Genomic DNA, 16,235 nt, shown 5'->3' with positions numbered 1-16,235 from the left:
CAATGCGACAAGAACCCATCCGCTTCACAGCTGAGATTCTTCACCTCAGCCAAAACTGCACAAGGCTGCCAGATAAACTGTATTTTAAATACACATCTACAGTATGATACCTAACTGGGCAATGCAAATGGGATAAGCTGAAATAACAACAAACTGTCCCCAGTCTCTGAAAGATACTGAGGTAACCTGTTGCTGTGACAGCAGCAGCATTGTTCTGCACTTGTCTCTGTGGAGAGGCAAACACTGCTCTTGATATCTTATTCTGCTCCTTGTCTTCTCATTTGGGAGAATAATTATTATTTGAGAAGTTTCTATTTTTGACAGTCAGCTGGAGACTGTCCATACTTCATCATCCTGATCCCAAGAAGTATATACAATACAGAAAGAAACACTCCCAACACGTAAAGTGCTTGTATCCCAGTAAAGTTGAAACAAGATTTGAAGCAACTCCAAAACTGGGAATTAGAAATGTGTGGAGTTACTACAAATGCTGCTCCTTCCTTGCTAGCTCATTATAACTCAAAACCTGTGTTGTTTGTTATCACTGGTATCATAGCAATGGCTAGAGGCCCCATTTGAGGTAAGGGTCTAATTCTGTTGAGCATTGTATGAGCACATTATAAATGACCCAATGAACCACAACGAACTTGGAAAAGACAAAGGAAATACATTATCCTGGTTGCATAAAATGAGAACCACAGATCCTGTAATTTACCTAAGACCACCTTAGAAAGCCATGGTACAATGAGAAAGCCACCAAATCAGAGTCCAAATTCAGTGCTGTAAATTATGAAAACATCCATCCTTTTGTAATTTCAAAGCTTACACCTAAAACAATACAGTCTTAACTGATCTTGTCAAAAGAGGACTGCAATTTGTTACAAGAGATCAGAAGACAAGCAGGGGAGACTTCCAAATAAACTGCTCAGAATCCAGAGAGTGAACAGCTACACCAGAAACTCAAAAAGAACAACTTTCAGAAGGCAGCTGAATAGAGTCACACACATACAGCTGCATCCACATGGCCTGGAGGACAGAGCTGCAGAAATCATTATTTTTCCCACAGTGGAACCTGCAGCCACTCCAGATCTCCAACAAACAGGGCGTATATTATTGTGTTTCAGGATATCAAAGAAGAATAAACATATGGGCTTTAAAAACTGATCCCCATATATTAAAAGGTAACAAGCACCTGGGAGGATGAAGAGGGAAAACACTGCACGTGTTACCAGAATTGGAAGACAGAAGGGCTGCTGCACTGGCTGAAGTACTCAAATGGTTTGCAGCCTCAAAAGTAAACATCACAAAGAAATGAATGAACAACTGAAATAAACAAAGTGAGTCCATAGATATACATAACAGCAAAGGATGGGTGTACCAGCCGTCTTACCAGGAGCAAACGACTGACTTACTCCCATACTGGGTTTGAGTCGCAATCAGGAAAACAAACAAGGGGACATTTTATCAGAGTTTTTCATAATATGCCATCTTTGTATGATGCATGAGCTGCTGCTGAAGATCATATAACCTATAACTATGTATCACATTCAACAGCAAACAAGCTTTTAACTCAGTGGAAAGGGATTAAAAGCTCCACAGATCCAAAGCATAGATCAAAGTTATATTCAGCTGCTGGGAAATATACAAATATGAGACTGCAAGCCCCAGTAAGGGAGATAAGAAAAAGAAACCAGGAAGACAAAATAATACTATGTATCACAAAAGTCCTTTAAGATTGTACATAAAAATAAGATTTTCTTAACACCTTTGTTAGGAGCTGAAAGAGATTCAGCATCAACAAAAATGAGTTATTTTTTTACTACTGATACTCTGCTAGCATCTAAATGATGCTACTCCAGCATAAAACAGTGGACTTTTATGTAGGTTGTCCTTGAGCCATCCCACTGAAAACAAAAATGGTGGGAAAACAGTGAAAACATCAACATGACAAAGGTAAATAGCTGCAGGTAGATAACCAGGGGTAGTCCTCTAGCTACATAAAAATCAAACAGACTATTACCTAATAGGCCAGAGTACGTCTGTTGTTGGAGATCACAGACATTATGGATCTCCTTTGAATAAAAGGCTAAAGCAAGTGTAAAGAGTCCAAGTCTTAACTCCATTCAAGTAGAACAGTGTCCCTGCAGTGACTGGGCGCTGAGAAGCATCACATCACTGAACGGTCCATGGCCTGATACAAAGTCACAGTCATCCTTCAAGGAGCAGTGTCACAGGAGTGGCATTTATAGGACAAGGCATTATCAGTAAGTGTCACAGAGTAAATGAAATGTACCTTAGCATGTAAAAAACTGCAGATGAAAGATGGTTGCCAACCCTCCAGAGAATGATTAGCACTTAACGGAGGGTCGGAAACCAGGAATGCAGGTTTTAATCTTGCATTTGTGATACACAGCAACCTGTCTTCAAATGATCCAGGATGGAAGATGTGGGGAAGGACAAACATTTTTTAAATCTAGTCAATCCCACTAGATCAGAGACTGACAGCAAGCCTCCTGCTGCATTGGTTTCCATAGAAATATTAAGCTTTGGGGACTGGATATGCTGTAAGGCTTACTTTTTCTTCTTCTCTGAAATAATGGTTTGGGTTTACTGCTCTACTTTGAGTAGTCCTTTTGCCTGCTCCTTTCCTCCATGGGCCTTCTGCAGCACCCACTCTGCAGCTCACCGCACCACACCAAAGTGGGGATCTCAGCACAACGTGGTCTCATCTCGTTGCCCAGGGAAGGCAGAGGAAGGTCAGACATGGCAACCAAACCCCAAGCAAACGCAGCCCTGGAGCATCCTACTGCCCTGGAGATGGCTTGAAACAGCAGCACAGTATCTCCTCTTGCTTCTCAGCCTAAGCACTGCTCCATCCATCCGCTCCACACACTTCATCCGCCATCTCCCACAAACATTCAAATGCCATTGACGCCCCTGGATGTGAATGAAACCCCAGCAGCAGATGAATTTGAGGATGAAATGGGGGGAAAGGTAGCAGCATGCAGTCCTGAGTGTCGCTGCACAGAGCGGTCTGAAGGACTTTCCAGAGCACTCCAGCTTTGATTGAATTAATTCTGCCAGCAAGCCAGAGTTGACACAACCGCACAAGACAGCTAGCGTGTCACCCCTGTGACTGTAGTTTACAGCTGACCAAAGCCCCAGTGCCATAAGCCGAGCACTCACTGCTGGTGCTCATGCTGCTGCAGAGAGCACAGCCCTCTCCCGCGACAGGCACACTACACAAACAGGAGACATCCCATCCCACAGGCCTGTAGGAGAAGCCCATGAAGATGATGGGCTAATTCACATCAGATTTAGGATCACTGCAGTCTCACCCCAAGATCCCTGAAGTCCCAAATCCAACTGATAAATAACCTGTAATCTACTTCACAAGGACTATCTTTCACAAAGACCTTTTACAAGAGTGTCTCTGAGCAAGGCAAACACTTGGCACGACCATTGCTCAGAGCCCTAAGAAGTCAGTACAAGCAATGAGCTTCCTGAGAATAACAAATAATAAGGCAGAAAACAACTTAAGGGAAGGAAGAGTATATATATACACCTGTATGCACGGGCACTGAAGTAACCTGGCATAAATGGCATCAGTCCAGACATGAGTCACTAGAAAAGTGTTCAAAATAACCTGTACAGCAGCCTTCAATTGCCATGGTGATAAATGTTTCCTAATGCCTAAGAGCAGCTGAGCCCTGAACTCCACACTCCTCATTCACTAACAAAAGCGCTCATTATATTGAAAAAAAAAAATGAAAATCACAAATGTACTGTGCGCATTTTAAGTCCTCCTCAGATCAAGGGCTGATTTACACACTCGTGTTTCAATGGGGAGTACTGTGCTCATATCGCCGTTAATTCAGAAGATGGAGCTGGCTTGCTTTTTGCTTCACAACTCAGTAGGCAGAGGGAAGATAGATTCTCTGAGACAGTGTTACTTTTTCTGCCAGGAGTTATCTATTTGCAGAAGTGGGTCAACTTTCTCTTGGTGGACATGTTAGTGTGTGAGTGCCTAGCAGCGCTGCCTGCGAATTTCTGCCCGCTCCACGTGCGGAGGAACCTCTGCACATAACTATTTATGGCAGCCAAGTGTTTCATGAATTGCAGCAAGTTAACCACAAGGGGATGATGACATTTGGCGACAGGGCAGGATGAATTCTGGCTGGCAGACAAAAAGTCAGGTTAAAAATACAGAATGCAGAAGCAAACCCAGTCAGTCGTGGCTAATTCACAGGAAAACTGGATGCACGGCTCCCAAACCTTCCCTGTTGCAGGCGAGCAACACTGCGTGTTTTGCAGTGGGGTGCATTAGGCCTGAGTGCGAGCACGGAAAGAACTTCAGCCTTTCTGGGGTCAAGCATTTTAAGCATATTTTATATGGACTTACAATTTTTTTCACTTGCCTCACTCCACACCTTCTGATGTATACCAGACACTTCTGACAGGTTAAGCACCCCACCCCCATCATGCCTACCACTGAGGTCATGGTCTATCCTTCTGCTCCCAGAGCACCTCCTAAAGGCAGCCCCAGCACGGAAGGATGCTGCAGGGGCAACCTAAGGGGCCAACATCAGCAGACCCTGCCATGGTTACATCTGTGTGAGATGCAAGCAAGGCCACAGTCAGGTTGCATGAATGTGGCCAGCCTTGTCTCCACAAAAGCTCCTCGAGCTTTCAGATGCAATGCTTCTGTTAGTGCTCACACCCCTCATCTCCACAGACACACCGAATGTAACACCTGCCAAGGATGCATTTTGGGTTCCCATGCCTGCCACTTAATTAGATCACCATTTAATTCGATCCTCAGCTTTATTTGATGAAATGCCTCCAGAGGACCAAATAATTTACATGTAACCAACAAAGTTTATTCCCCTTATTGTAATTGCTTTGACAAGTGTAAGCAGATAATTCCATCAAAGGCCCATGGAAAAAAGCCATTTAATCAATACTTTTTTTTTTCTCCTTCAACAGGAGAGCTGAGAATAAGGTATTTTTATAGAAAATTGAAAGAAAAAAATAAAATTAGCACACACTACTATGGAGAATGTATTTCCAAATATGGTGCAATTTTGGTACCTGGGTTAAGCACCTTAAGCCTTATTTTCAGGGACACCAGCTATCCTGAAGCTCAGGAGCCTAGCACACTGGCACACAGGCAGTCCCCAGCAAGAAATCAGGAGCAGGCAACAACAAAGATGCCTCAAGCACCCACTGAGGCCCCTTGAATGAGTGGCCAATGACCACTGGCTCCAAGAAACTCAAGCTGTACCCTTAGCGTCCGAGACCTCAGCATCGATAAGCCTATTAGCAGAACTCATTGACCTTACAGCAGAGATGGAAACGGGTGTTTCTACGCCTAGTGTATCAGCCCAGGGCAAGTTTCCTGGCTTAATCACAAGAAACCTGTACCTAGCAGCTTACAGCACCAACTGACTTTAGATGGTTGCATATGAACCAGCTGACCAGGCTTCCTTCCCATCAGCAGAAAGAAAGAGCATGTCTAGCATACAACTCTTCCCCCTCTAAAGCAGGATAGTTGACATAAATCATGACACCGAAGTGCCTTTCCCTACATGGCCAATAAAGGAAGCCCAAGGGGACACAGATGTTAAAGTCTATACTGGAGTTATCTCAAATTAAATGGGATGAACCTCACCCTTTGCTTCTGCCCCGCATCTTCTCATCTCAAAGGCCTCATTAATATATCACAGTAAATAATACATATATTGATTATAAATACACTAATAAAACCAAAGGAGTTTGGCCTAAAGCGTGTGTAGAGAAGTGGAGAAATAAGTACAGGGTAGCTGCATGTCCAATCAATACCAACCCACAGGGAACAGCCATTTCTCCTTGCCACCATTTTAACTGCAATATATCGTACCCTGTAGGTAAATATGTGGACATTTACAAGTGGGAATCAATAGAACTAGAGATCTTCCCACCCCCTCACCCAGAGAGGCTATTCTTCTTTCATTGGAGCAGACAGCAGCGAGAGGCCATAGATGAATGTCTGTGCTACTACAGGCTATCTGTTGTACCCAGGCTTTCTTTTGGGCCTCTCTGACTACTTTTACTCAACTGGAATAAGGTCAGAGACACTGGAAACCACATGGCCCATTTTGGGAACCCAGAGCAAACAGCTTCAGTGGAAGGTGAAGTTCTAACGACAACACTCAGTTGATGGGAGGGAAAAAACATTAAGGCCTGAAAGCTTTGCCTGCATGCACAGGATTTTGTCCCAGGCACATCACCAGCTAGTGAGTCTGTATGCCTCCAGGCTTGCAGATGGATAAACAGTTGTCCCAGTCAGATCTAGATAAGGCTAAAACCAGTGGAAGCCATTGCCCTGGCCTCGGGGAGCTTCAAGTCACTCCTCCCAATGTTCCCACATACCTCACAGTCCAGGGACATACACTATGGTACCTGAAGGCTTTTTTCTTCCCCCAGGGCATGTTAATATCACTCAATGTGACTGTCTTTTTTCTTCTTTTTTAAACTTTATTCTGGCAGAAACAAAGCAGTTGCAATGGCCGTCACTCCAACCGGTCTGCCTAAAGCCAGACAGGCAGAAAGACAATGTGCACACACAGAGACTCCCACCATACATACAAAGGAAAGTCAAAGCACTCGCAAGCACAACACAGTGACTGTGCCTGGATTTCCTGCATCTGTGGGTAGATTTATGGGAACTGTGAGATATCACTCAACACAGATGCAAGTGGCCAGTTCCTATCATGGAGCCTGGAAATGCCTTTGCCCTGCATTCAGATCCCAGCTCACACACAGAGAATGGACATACTACTTACTTTCAGACTAAGATTTCCTTTTGGCTTTCAGCAGCATATCCATAGCTGCATAAGATTAATGTGTCATCTAATATTAGCCCTTTTCACACTATGAGTTATACTTATTACCTTATCTTCCATGAGCAAATAATTAATCATCAGCTTTCAAAAAGCCATTTCATAAAAGTACATATCCAGAAAAACAAAGGGACAGTGGACCACATGTTGGGTTGGTTTTGTTGTTTAAACTCATACCATTTATACTGAATTCATCCTACAAGTTCATCACCTCACATTGGGGTGGGTCACTGGGGCCAATAAATCAAGCCTTGGTTTACCAACACACTTCCAAAGGATTGCTGAAGAGAGAAGGAGAAATATTTAATCCACACTTGCTCGTTAAGATTTCATTAAAAAGCTACTTCCCTGGGACTGTTTAACTGCCACCATACTCCCGACTCCTTTAGAAAAGCACTAAACAAGTGAAACAGTTCTGCACCATACAAAGCCCAACACATACCACCAGCAGGGCCAGCACATTTCAGGACTTTCCAGCTTCCAATTTCAGGACTTTCCAATTTTTCCACATCCATAAGTGCTCTAGCAAGCAGCTCACCATGCCTTGCCCCCATCAGTTGTCCAAGGCTTCTGCTGTGTCCTTACTACAGATGCTAAATTCTGCTCTACATCACTTTCAGATCAGCTTCCACTCTCCACAAGAAAGTACACAAGGGCTGTTCATCATGGTATTAGCTGAGCTGGGTGGGCAGTCTCTGCTTTACCCAACAGTTAGTTACCCAGATCTTTAAAGACACATGACAACAGCAAAGCACAGTGAAGTTTGCAAGCTAGAAATGAAAGGCTACATCTCCTTTTTCCCCCTTCTGTTTTACAGATGGGTTAAATACATAAATAAATAAATAATCTGAAAAAGAGTGCAAGAAGGCTGAGATCAAGGATGCATGGAAGGATGCTCGGAAGGATGCTCAGAAGGATGCTCAGAAGGATGCTCGCTGCAGGGGCTCCTCCACCACAGCTCCACCAGCCACCTGACTCACTGGGGTTGCTTTTCATGTTCACCTGTTCTGCTCCTCCACACTGTCACCGGCTTAACAGAATTGCCGCTTGGTCCCAGGCAAGCCCCCCTCCTAGACTTCTTGCTGTCAGTCAGAAAAAGGGCCTGATAAGCTTTACATTTGCATATGTATTGAGAAGCATTTCCAAAGGCACAGTCAGGGAAATGGCCTTGCTGAATACCGATGCTATCTGAGAATGACAACTATTCAAGTCATTCTACAGCTTCACTACCTAAGTAGAGAGATCAGGCTTGTTTGCATCTTTACAAGGATTACTAGCCTTAAAAGTGCTGATCGTATCTGTCCCACACTCAGAAATGAAGCCACGCAAGTTCGCAGCAAAGAGCTGTCTTCAGTGCTTCCCACAGAGACCATCTTCTACAAGCACCCCAGAACCAGAACCTAAGGTCACGCCTGAAATGCTTGAGCCCATACTCCTCTTTTCTATACAGGACCATGAAAAAGGGTGCAAAGGCATGCATGGAAACATAAACATGTGCAGATGCTCTACCATCCCTCCCTACACCTACCCTACATAGGGTAGGACATGAGTGAGAGAAGAGCAATCAGTCCTCTCTGAATGATGCTGCTGGGCACAGTCCCGCACACAGCATTTGAGAAGGGCAATAAGAACCCCGCTCTGCAAGCAGAGACTTTCCTCTTCACACAGAATGGGAAGACCTGAATCCCAGGCAAAGCATCCCATGGTGCCTCGCACCGGGTTTAAGGGACAGCTCAGAGTATGGTGGTGTCCCGCATGCACAAGAGCCCTGGGTTAACAGAGGAGTTCAACTGGCTTTGTCCTAGTCAGCTGTTGATACCTAAAAGGGATGTGGTCTAAGGATCAGAAACCAGAACCGCGAAGCCCTTCTGTCCAAAACAGTAACCGCACATTCAATATCTACCATGTCCTCTCCGGGCCTCTCTGGAGAGCAACGCTTTAAGAAAGGAAAGTCAAGTCACATCGGGAGCAAAAGCTATCTGCAGATCTACAAACCATTTCTATGGTTTGTAAATACTTCTGATTTACACAACAATAGAAGAGAGAGATTTAAAAAAACAAACCACCAAACATTTAAAGACACTTGCTGCACCCTGCACCATCTGGCGACTGGATCACGCTTCAAACCAATCCCTGACTACCTAGTGAAGTGGCCAGAACATCTCCAGCTGTGAGTAGAAACACACAGCTGCGGCAAGAGGACCACACACAGCAAATTCATGGATGAGCACAGTACTTGAGAGCTGGGTTAATCAGTGCTGTGTGCCCTCAGATCTCTTGGGGCACAAGGATTTGCCATAAATCACAAAAAAAAGGGACCAGCAGTCCCTGGTCCCACCAGGACCACCGAAACCTCTGGGAGCTGAAGGCATGGTTATCTGGTAAACACATCCACTGCTGACACCAAGTCAGAGCCAATCTCTGGGGCTTCAGCCCCCCGCTCTGTGCATGGAGGGGGGAAAGGGTAGCCCAACCAGAAAACAGTCCTCTCTGGTTGGAAAAGAGGATTAAGAACGTTAAAAGGAGTCTTATATACAACAATTAATTGGATTGGTGCCTGGTTTGATTCCTATTGAACCCTCTTGGCCAAACTTCTGCTTCTAGAAGTATTTAGTCTTGTTGGTTTCAAAAGAGAAAAAAATAATCTCAATTTTAAAGACATTCCAATATTATTGTTTCAATGCCTGATCACTATTAGACAACAGGAGAAACTTTGCGTGAATACAAACTGTCAGAGGAGGCTTGACATGATTTCACAGTGGAGCTTGTTCCTAACTTTAATGATTAGGCTGAACAAAATTGTGAGCACAGCGTCCCTTCGAGAGCAATCTCTTCTCTATAAACAAACCTCCCGTTTCTGAAGCGGAGCGGGGCAAGCTGAATTGCACCTCTCCAAAACTGCGGTGCTCTCCAGAGCCAGCCTGCCCTGAAAGCCCATGGAGCTAACAGGTGATGCTCTGTGGGGCAGACCTGCACTTGAGATACTTCCAAACTCTCAGCGAGGCTCTTTATCAACCTGATCAGACTAGCAAACAAACAAGCCCAATGTAAAACAAAATATTTAAAAGGCGGGAGAGAGAGGGAGAAGGAGAAGATGGAGCGTTTATTTAACCCTGAAAACCCAGGCTCGTTTTTATCAGAAAAACAAAACACAAAACCAAAATAAACAAACAAAACAAGACACCAACCCTCCAGATAAAAAAGGCTCCAACCCTCAGCCCCAGACATCGATAACATAGTCATGGAGCACACACACACACTGGGTCCTTCCCCGACCCCCGGGGCTGCTCCTCCCGAGGTCACCAGGGCTGGGGGCCGCCGGGACCCCCCTCCCCCGGCATCCCTCACCCACCCCCCGGGGGACCGGACCTGCCAGCGGAGCGGGCACAGCGCCGGGCCGGCGGCACCTGCTGCCCGCGGGGCTGGGTGTCGGGGGATGTCGCTCACCGTTGAGGCCGTTGGGGATGCTTCGGTGGTGGAGAGGCGCGGACAGGTCATCCATAGACCTCCGCATGGCCCCCGCCTTGCTGTCGCCGGCCTTGTGGTGGTGGAGGTGGTGGTGATGGTGGTCGGGGCTGCCGGCGCTGCCCGTGCTGGAGGTGCTGCTCCCGTCCCCCACGTCCCGGGTGGCCGACCCGCCGTTGAGGTTGGTCAGGCTGGCCTGGCTGTCGATGGAGCTCCGCGAGCCGGCCCCGCTCCGCTCCTCGTCCAGCATGAGCACCATCTCCTTCAGCTCCACGTTCTCCCGCAGGAGGGTCTCCTGCCTGGCCTCCAAGTCCTTCAGCTTCTGCTGGTACATGCCCACCTCTTTCCACATCACGCTGGCCGTGTGCCTCCCGAAGCGCTGCCATTCCCTCGACAGCTTTTTGCCTTTCTGCCGGTCGTCGTCCAAGAAGCAACAGAGCTCCCTCAGCTCCTGGTTGTCGTCCTGCAACTTCTGGTTCACCTCCTTCAGCCCGCGGATCTCGTGCAGGTGGAGCTGCAGCCGCCGGTTCACGTCCTTCATCAAGTTGCCGTGTTCCACCATTAAGTTCATCTTTTCATTCTCCACTTTCCTCAGTCTTTTCACCAGCTCTTCCTTGCTCCACCTCAGCATCTCCTCTTCCGAAATTTTGCTCAGGTCTTCTTTAGACCCTTCCAGGGAATTTTTTGCCATCATCTGTGCCTAGGCAGCGTTTGCTCTCGCACGGTAACAAATGGTTCGGGTTATTCAGATTATTTTGTTCGCCTGATTTCCTGGGACTAAAATTCACTGCAGCATCTCGGGGAAGAAATATTATAGTTCTCCGCAGAGCGTTGGACAAGGATAAAGAGCAACGTCTGAGCGGAAGATCTGCTCCCCCACAGACCCCATAATAACAATAATAATATAAAAACCCAACCCAGGGGGAAGGGGGCAGGAAAAAAAGACGCTCCCCCCAAGGGGGCTGGGGCGGCAGGAGTCGGGAGCCAAGCGCTGCCCCTCCGAGCGAAGCCTCAGACGGGGATCGGCCAACTTACCCCGGGCAAAACAACTACGCGGCGGCCGCTCCCCCCGCCCCGTTCTCCGGCCACTTGTCCTCCCGCCCGCCCCCCCGCCGCCTGCCGCTCCCCACCGCGGGAGACCGCGCACCCGCCGCCGCTGTCCCGCTCCTCCGCGGCTCGCTCGCAGCTCCGCGGCGACGTGGGGCCGAGCCCGGCGTGGCGGCGGCCGATGCCGGTGCTGCGCTGCCGAGCAGCGGTGGGGGAGCCGGCGCCTTCCCGGAATGGCTCAGCCCTCGGGAGGAGGGAGGGAGGAGGCGGGCGGCAGCGCCGGCGCTGGTCCCACCTCCTGCCAGGCAGGGAGGCGCGGCCCTGCCCCAGCGCACCCGAGCCGAGCGGCGGAGAAGCAGAGCCGGCTGCTGGCGGAGGAGCGGAGGAGCGCTGGGCCGGGCTGAGCCGAGCCGAGCCGAGCCGAGCCGAGCCGAGCCGAGCCGGGCTGAGCCGAGCGCCGCCCCGTTGGCTGCCGGGCTGGGCGCTGGCCAGGCCCCGGTGCGCCGCGCCCCGCCGCCGGCTCGGGTTACCGGAGCCGCGCCGCCGCAGCCAATGCGGGGCCGCCTGGCGCCTTCAAACGGCAGGTACAAAGGGATGGGGCCGCTCCCGCCCTCCCTCCGCCCGCCCTGCCGTGCCCTGCCCTGTCCTGCCCGCCGCATCCAGCTCACTGCTCCTCCCCCCCCCCCCCGCGTGTCTCCCACCCTCTTTTTGCCTTTTTTTTTGTTGGTTTTGCCTTTTTTTAAAAGGCAAACTACCGGAGGAACACCATCCCGGGAAGGGTGGGGTTGGACAGGCAGGAAAACGCTCCCGACGGGTGGCCCGGGGAAGCGGCGCCCGAGCGGCCCCGGCCCCGCTCTCGCCAGCCGCGGGGAGGGACCCAGGATCGGGCCGGGAGCGGAGAGGGATCTCTCGTGGCACCTCCGCTGCTGCCACCCTCCCGCCACGGCCTTTGTCACCGGCGCCCGGCCCCGCTCCCCTCAGCCCGCTCTCCCTCCGAGGCGGCCGCCTTTGTCCCCGCGTCCCTCCTGCCTCGGCCAGAGCCTGCAGGTCGAAGGAGCCGGTTCCAGCATCCCTGCCACCTCTCTGCTCTTGGGACCAGCATAGTCCTTCAGACCTCAGAGGTGCGGGAGGAAACTGCCCTGAAGACACAGATATGGCTTATTCCTCGGCAAAATCTGCCCAGGTCCTAGTGGTCCTTACTGTCAGGAGCAGGCATGCCAGCTTCTGCACACATCAGAACCCAGTGAGGGGAACAGAAAGTTCATAAGTGGATTTCCTAGGCAACATGTAGGCAGATTTCCTCTATCCTTGCATCATATCCCCTGACTTTTAGTCTAATGTACTTTTACTTGGGCCATGCTATCTCTCTTTAGGCTGCTTTTTGGCGTTGTAAAAATGAAAGATGCGTGGGTACAGAGCAGTGCTGCCAGCTGTTTCCTGCATGAGTATCCTTAAAAAGCCCCAGGGAATCACCAGCTTTGAGGTCCTGAAGAATCTCTGTAAATGATTTGACACCAGGGTTAACCCCCTCTGCAACCTCAAGTTTCTGACCACACTGGAAAACTGGTCAAGACACCCTCTGGTTATAAAGAAACATCAAATCCAATGCCAGAGCATGGAATGCAGAGCAGATGTCCTGTGTGTGGAGGGAACATCAGAACAGAGAGGGATGGAGGATTGCAACTTCTGCCTTTTGGTGTTATCTTCCTAAGTCTCACTCAGTAAAGCTGCAGTTTCTTGGATGTTTTTCTGCACAAGGCTCTGCTCCTGGCATATGCCCTTGGCAAATTAAGATGAGTGCCTGTTCCCTGCTGAACTGGAACAGCAGGACGGCTCTGCGCCTGAGGGAGTTCATCCCCTCCATGGGCACTGTTGTCCCTTCTCCCAAAGTAGCTTTTATCCCTCAATTATCAAAAGGGCAAGAGAAGCTTCGGGCAGAGCATGGACACTAGTGTTCATTTTGTGTGGGGCTTGCAGGTGGTGGATCCCTGGTAACACACTGCCACACAGACATGAAGATGTGAAGAGGACAATTCTTCCCTAGCACATTCCCACACAAGGGTAGTTCCCCAGAGAGGAGGGAATCACATTGTACAAGCCAGCGGTGAGGCCTGTTTGCTCCCTTCAGGGGGAGCAGGTAGAGCAGGGCCACCCAGGGCCAGCTGTGCTCTGACCTGGGTGCCCAGCTTGGTGGCAGCTCTGCAGAAGGTGCAGCCCTGGCCATGGCTGGTCAGCCCTTCCTGAGGCTGCCACCTCAGCAGCAGAGTCAGCCCTTAGGACGTGGAGGCCAGCAGGCGCCTGTGCCGATAGGTCACTGCCTCTGGGGTCTGGGACCCCTCAGACAGGCCACGGCCAGCTTGGTGTGTGATCAGGACATGCCTCATCTCCTGCTTCTCACTACCTTGAGCCAGGCCACCAGAAGGTAGCACCCTCTGTTAATGGGGCACGCTACCACTGGTGGTGGCTGCATTGTGTCTTGAAGGCACCCAGGCATTTTCTTAGCCAAGCATTTATTTACAAGGCTGTAATCACATCCTTCCCCACAGGAAGCAGAAAGTGCTTCTCCCAGACCCTCCCAAACACTGATCTGACTAGCAGATCCCCAGTGGCTCGGAAAAGGAGGAGCAGAGCAGGGGGACCCTGGAGAGCAATTGTTCATTGCTGACCAAAGTCAAGAGGGGAGAAGCCTCCAGTGGCTGCACCACAGATACAGGTGCAGCTATGGCATGGTGGTGCCCAGCCCAGGCAGTGTAGTGTTTGGCTTGTCTGAGGTTTCCTTCATCTTTTTCCCAAGAAAAGCTGTTTTTTCTTAAGTGAAACCTTTCAAAGTCTGAGCTTTATTGATGCTTCTGCAGAGATGGAGCCCAGCAGACAGGGGGGCTCCTCAGAGGAAGTGAGGAGATTATTAATATCCACAGAGGAAGTCCCTGTGATGATTAAGTCTTGCTTTCAGTACTCGGTGGGTATGTCTGTGCTTTCAGAAATGTTAATGACACAGATCCACCCTGCTGCCATTCACAAGGGGTTTGCTGTCGTTCTGGTGCCCAGGTGGCCATGAAAGCATGGTGGCCTGCTGCACTTAGCATCCAGAGGCCTGTATGCTCTGGAGGTGGCATTGAAATTGCAGATGGGTAAGCAGATGGCATCTGGTCCTGATGAGTGCCCAGTGAAAGACTCCTCCATTAGCAATGAAGAGCGTGGGATAGGGCCAGTGCGTTTGAGTGATGAGGCCTGAATCGAGTGAACACCATGCATCATTACCCATTCTGCTCCTTTGTCTTCTCTTCAAGGTGGACCTTGCATTGCAGTACAGGAAAATCCCTTCATCTTGGAAAGGCAAGGCAGCAATGCTAGAGCAGAGGGGTGAAGCTTGGAGGTATCAGGTAGTGTCTGTGGCCCAGATGATTTACGGGCACAGTGGAACTGGGGCTGGAATGAGGTAGTTTTTTAAGTGTTTTGATACCTTGGAGGGAAAGGACTAGGTCAGTGCAGTTTTATGATCGATAGCAAACCCAGTGTTGCAAGCAGATTTTTAATCAACACAGGTAGTATGTAACGTCAGAGTATTTTTGATGGGTTTGTGTTTTTAGTTTTGGTGAACAAAGCCCATTTCCCAGTGTTGTTCAGGAGGCGTTATGATTTCTCCATGCCGATTTAAGATGAAGCATAGGACAAGCTGATAAACAACACACTACGGATTCCTTTTTGTTATATCTGGCCATGGGGCCTTCTGCAAGCTTCCAGTGAAAAACACTTTTAATATGCATGTTATCTTAAGCTTTGATGCCCATGTAAGACAGCATCAAAGCCTATCTCTTGCATTGAATCAAATGGACACTTCCACCCTCTTCAGTCAGGGATAAAATTTTAAAGCGAATTATAGCATCATAAGAATTTTAGAAAACAACAAAACCAAAACCAAAACCACCTACTGGGTAAAATTGCTCTTGATGTTAGCTCCTGAACTCAGTTGGGGACACAAAGAATGAGTTTGGTCCCTGGTGCAACATAGCGATACACCGCCTCATTGAAGTCAAAGCATTCCCTCTACAGGGCTACATTAGTATTACAGAAGACACCACCACAGCTCAGGTCTGTGCTACGGCTTCCCTCCTACCAGAGGGGTGGCTCTCCCAAAGCCCACTCACTCCTCGTGTGTGGGAGTGGGCAGACGGGCAGGAGGAATCCCAGTGGGACTCTCCCAGGACCTTGCTTTTGCAAGGCAGCCTAGGAAGTACACACTGCTGCGTGTGCATCAAGGCCATGCTCCAGTTTACACACTCTGAGGACCCACCTCCTTAAAACATGTACTCCATGAATCATTTACATGGGTTATAAATCCTCTGCAGCATCGGTATTTTCTCATAAATCAGCGCCAAGGACTAATCCTTGATTAATGTTTGGAAATACACCATCCAGATTGCGACAGTGGGAGCTCTGTTTTGTGCAACAAAGCTGTGCGATAACAAAAAATGTGCAAGGCTCCTAATCTCTGCTATCAAGATAGGTACCTCGCTTCTAGCCTGATTAAACAGTATTTTCAGCCAGAACATTTTTCCAGTTAGCAGCTACCTGAGAACTGCCATGCATCATTCTTCCTTCTTTTCCCAGATCAGCTGAACCTTCCTGTGGAAAGGCTTCATCCCTCCACTTGCCCATCTGGCTGAGCTATGAGGAAAAAGCAGTCTCTTGGAAGATTATGCAGCACTCCTTAATGCTGGCTTCTGGCAATATAACTGGGCCGTCCAGTTCATTCACTCTCCTTACAAAAGTAGTATGGTGTAGTGTAAGGTTTCATCTTGTGTCCACAAAGCCTTTTTATTTTGTGCCCTGAAACTGCTA

At 48.9% G+C, this 16,235-nt stretch overlaps 1 protein-coding gene across 1 annotated transcript in view; it reads right to left on the bottom strand.

The window, feature by feature from the left end:
- CCDC85C (coiled-coil domain containing 85C) overlaps nucleotides 1–12,024 on the bottom strand; it is a 107,280-nt gene extending 95,256 nt beyond the window's left edge. Inside the window, exon 1 of the mRNA XM_030482708.1 lies at nucleotides 10,329–12,024. Coding sequence (XP_030338568.1) covers nucleotides 10,329–11,040 — 712 coding nt within the window. The 5' untranslated portion in view covers nucleotides 11,041–12,024. The remainder of the gene's footprint in view (nucleotides 1–10,328) is intronic.
- Nucleotides 12,025–16,235: the final 4,211 nt, after the last annotated feature.

The sequence above is a fragment of the Strigops habroptila genome, chromosome 4 (genome assembly GCF_004027225.2).
Source record: "Strigops habroptila isolate Jane chromosome 4, bStrHab1.2.pri, whole genome shotgun sequence".
Lineage (NCBI taxonomy): Eukaryota > Metazoa > Chordata > Aves > Psittaciformes > Psittacidae > Strigops > Strigops habroptila.
The sequence above is the reverse complement of the archived record's forward strand: the minus strand, read 5'-3'. Positions and strand labels throughout refer to the sequence as shown.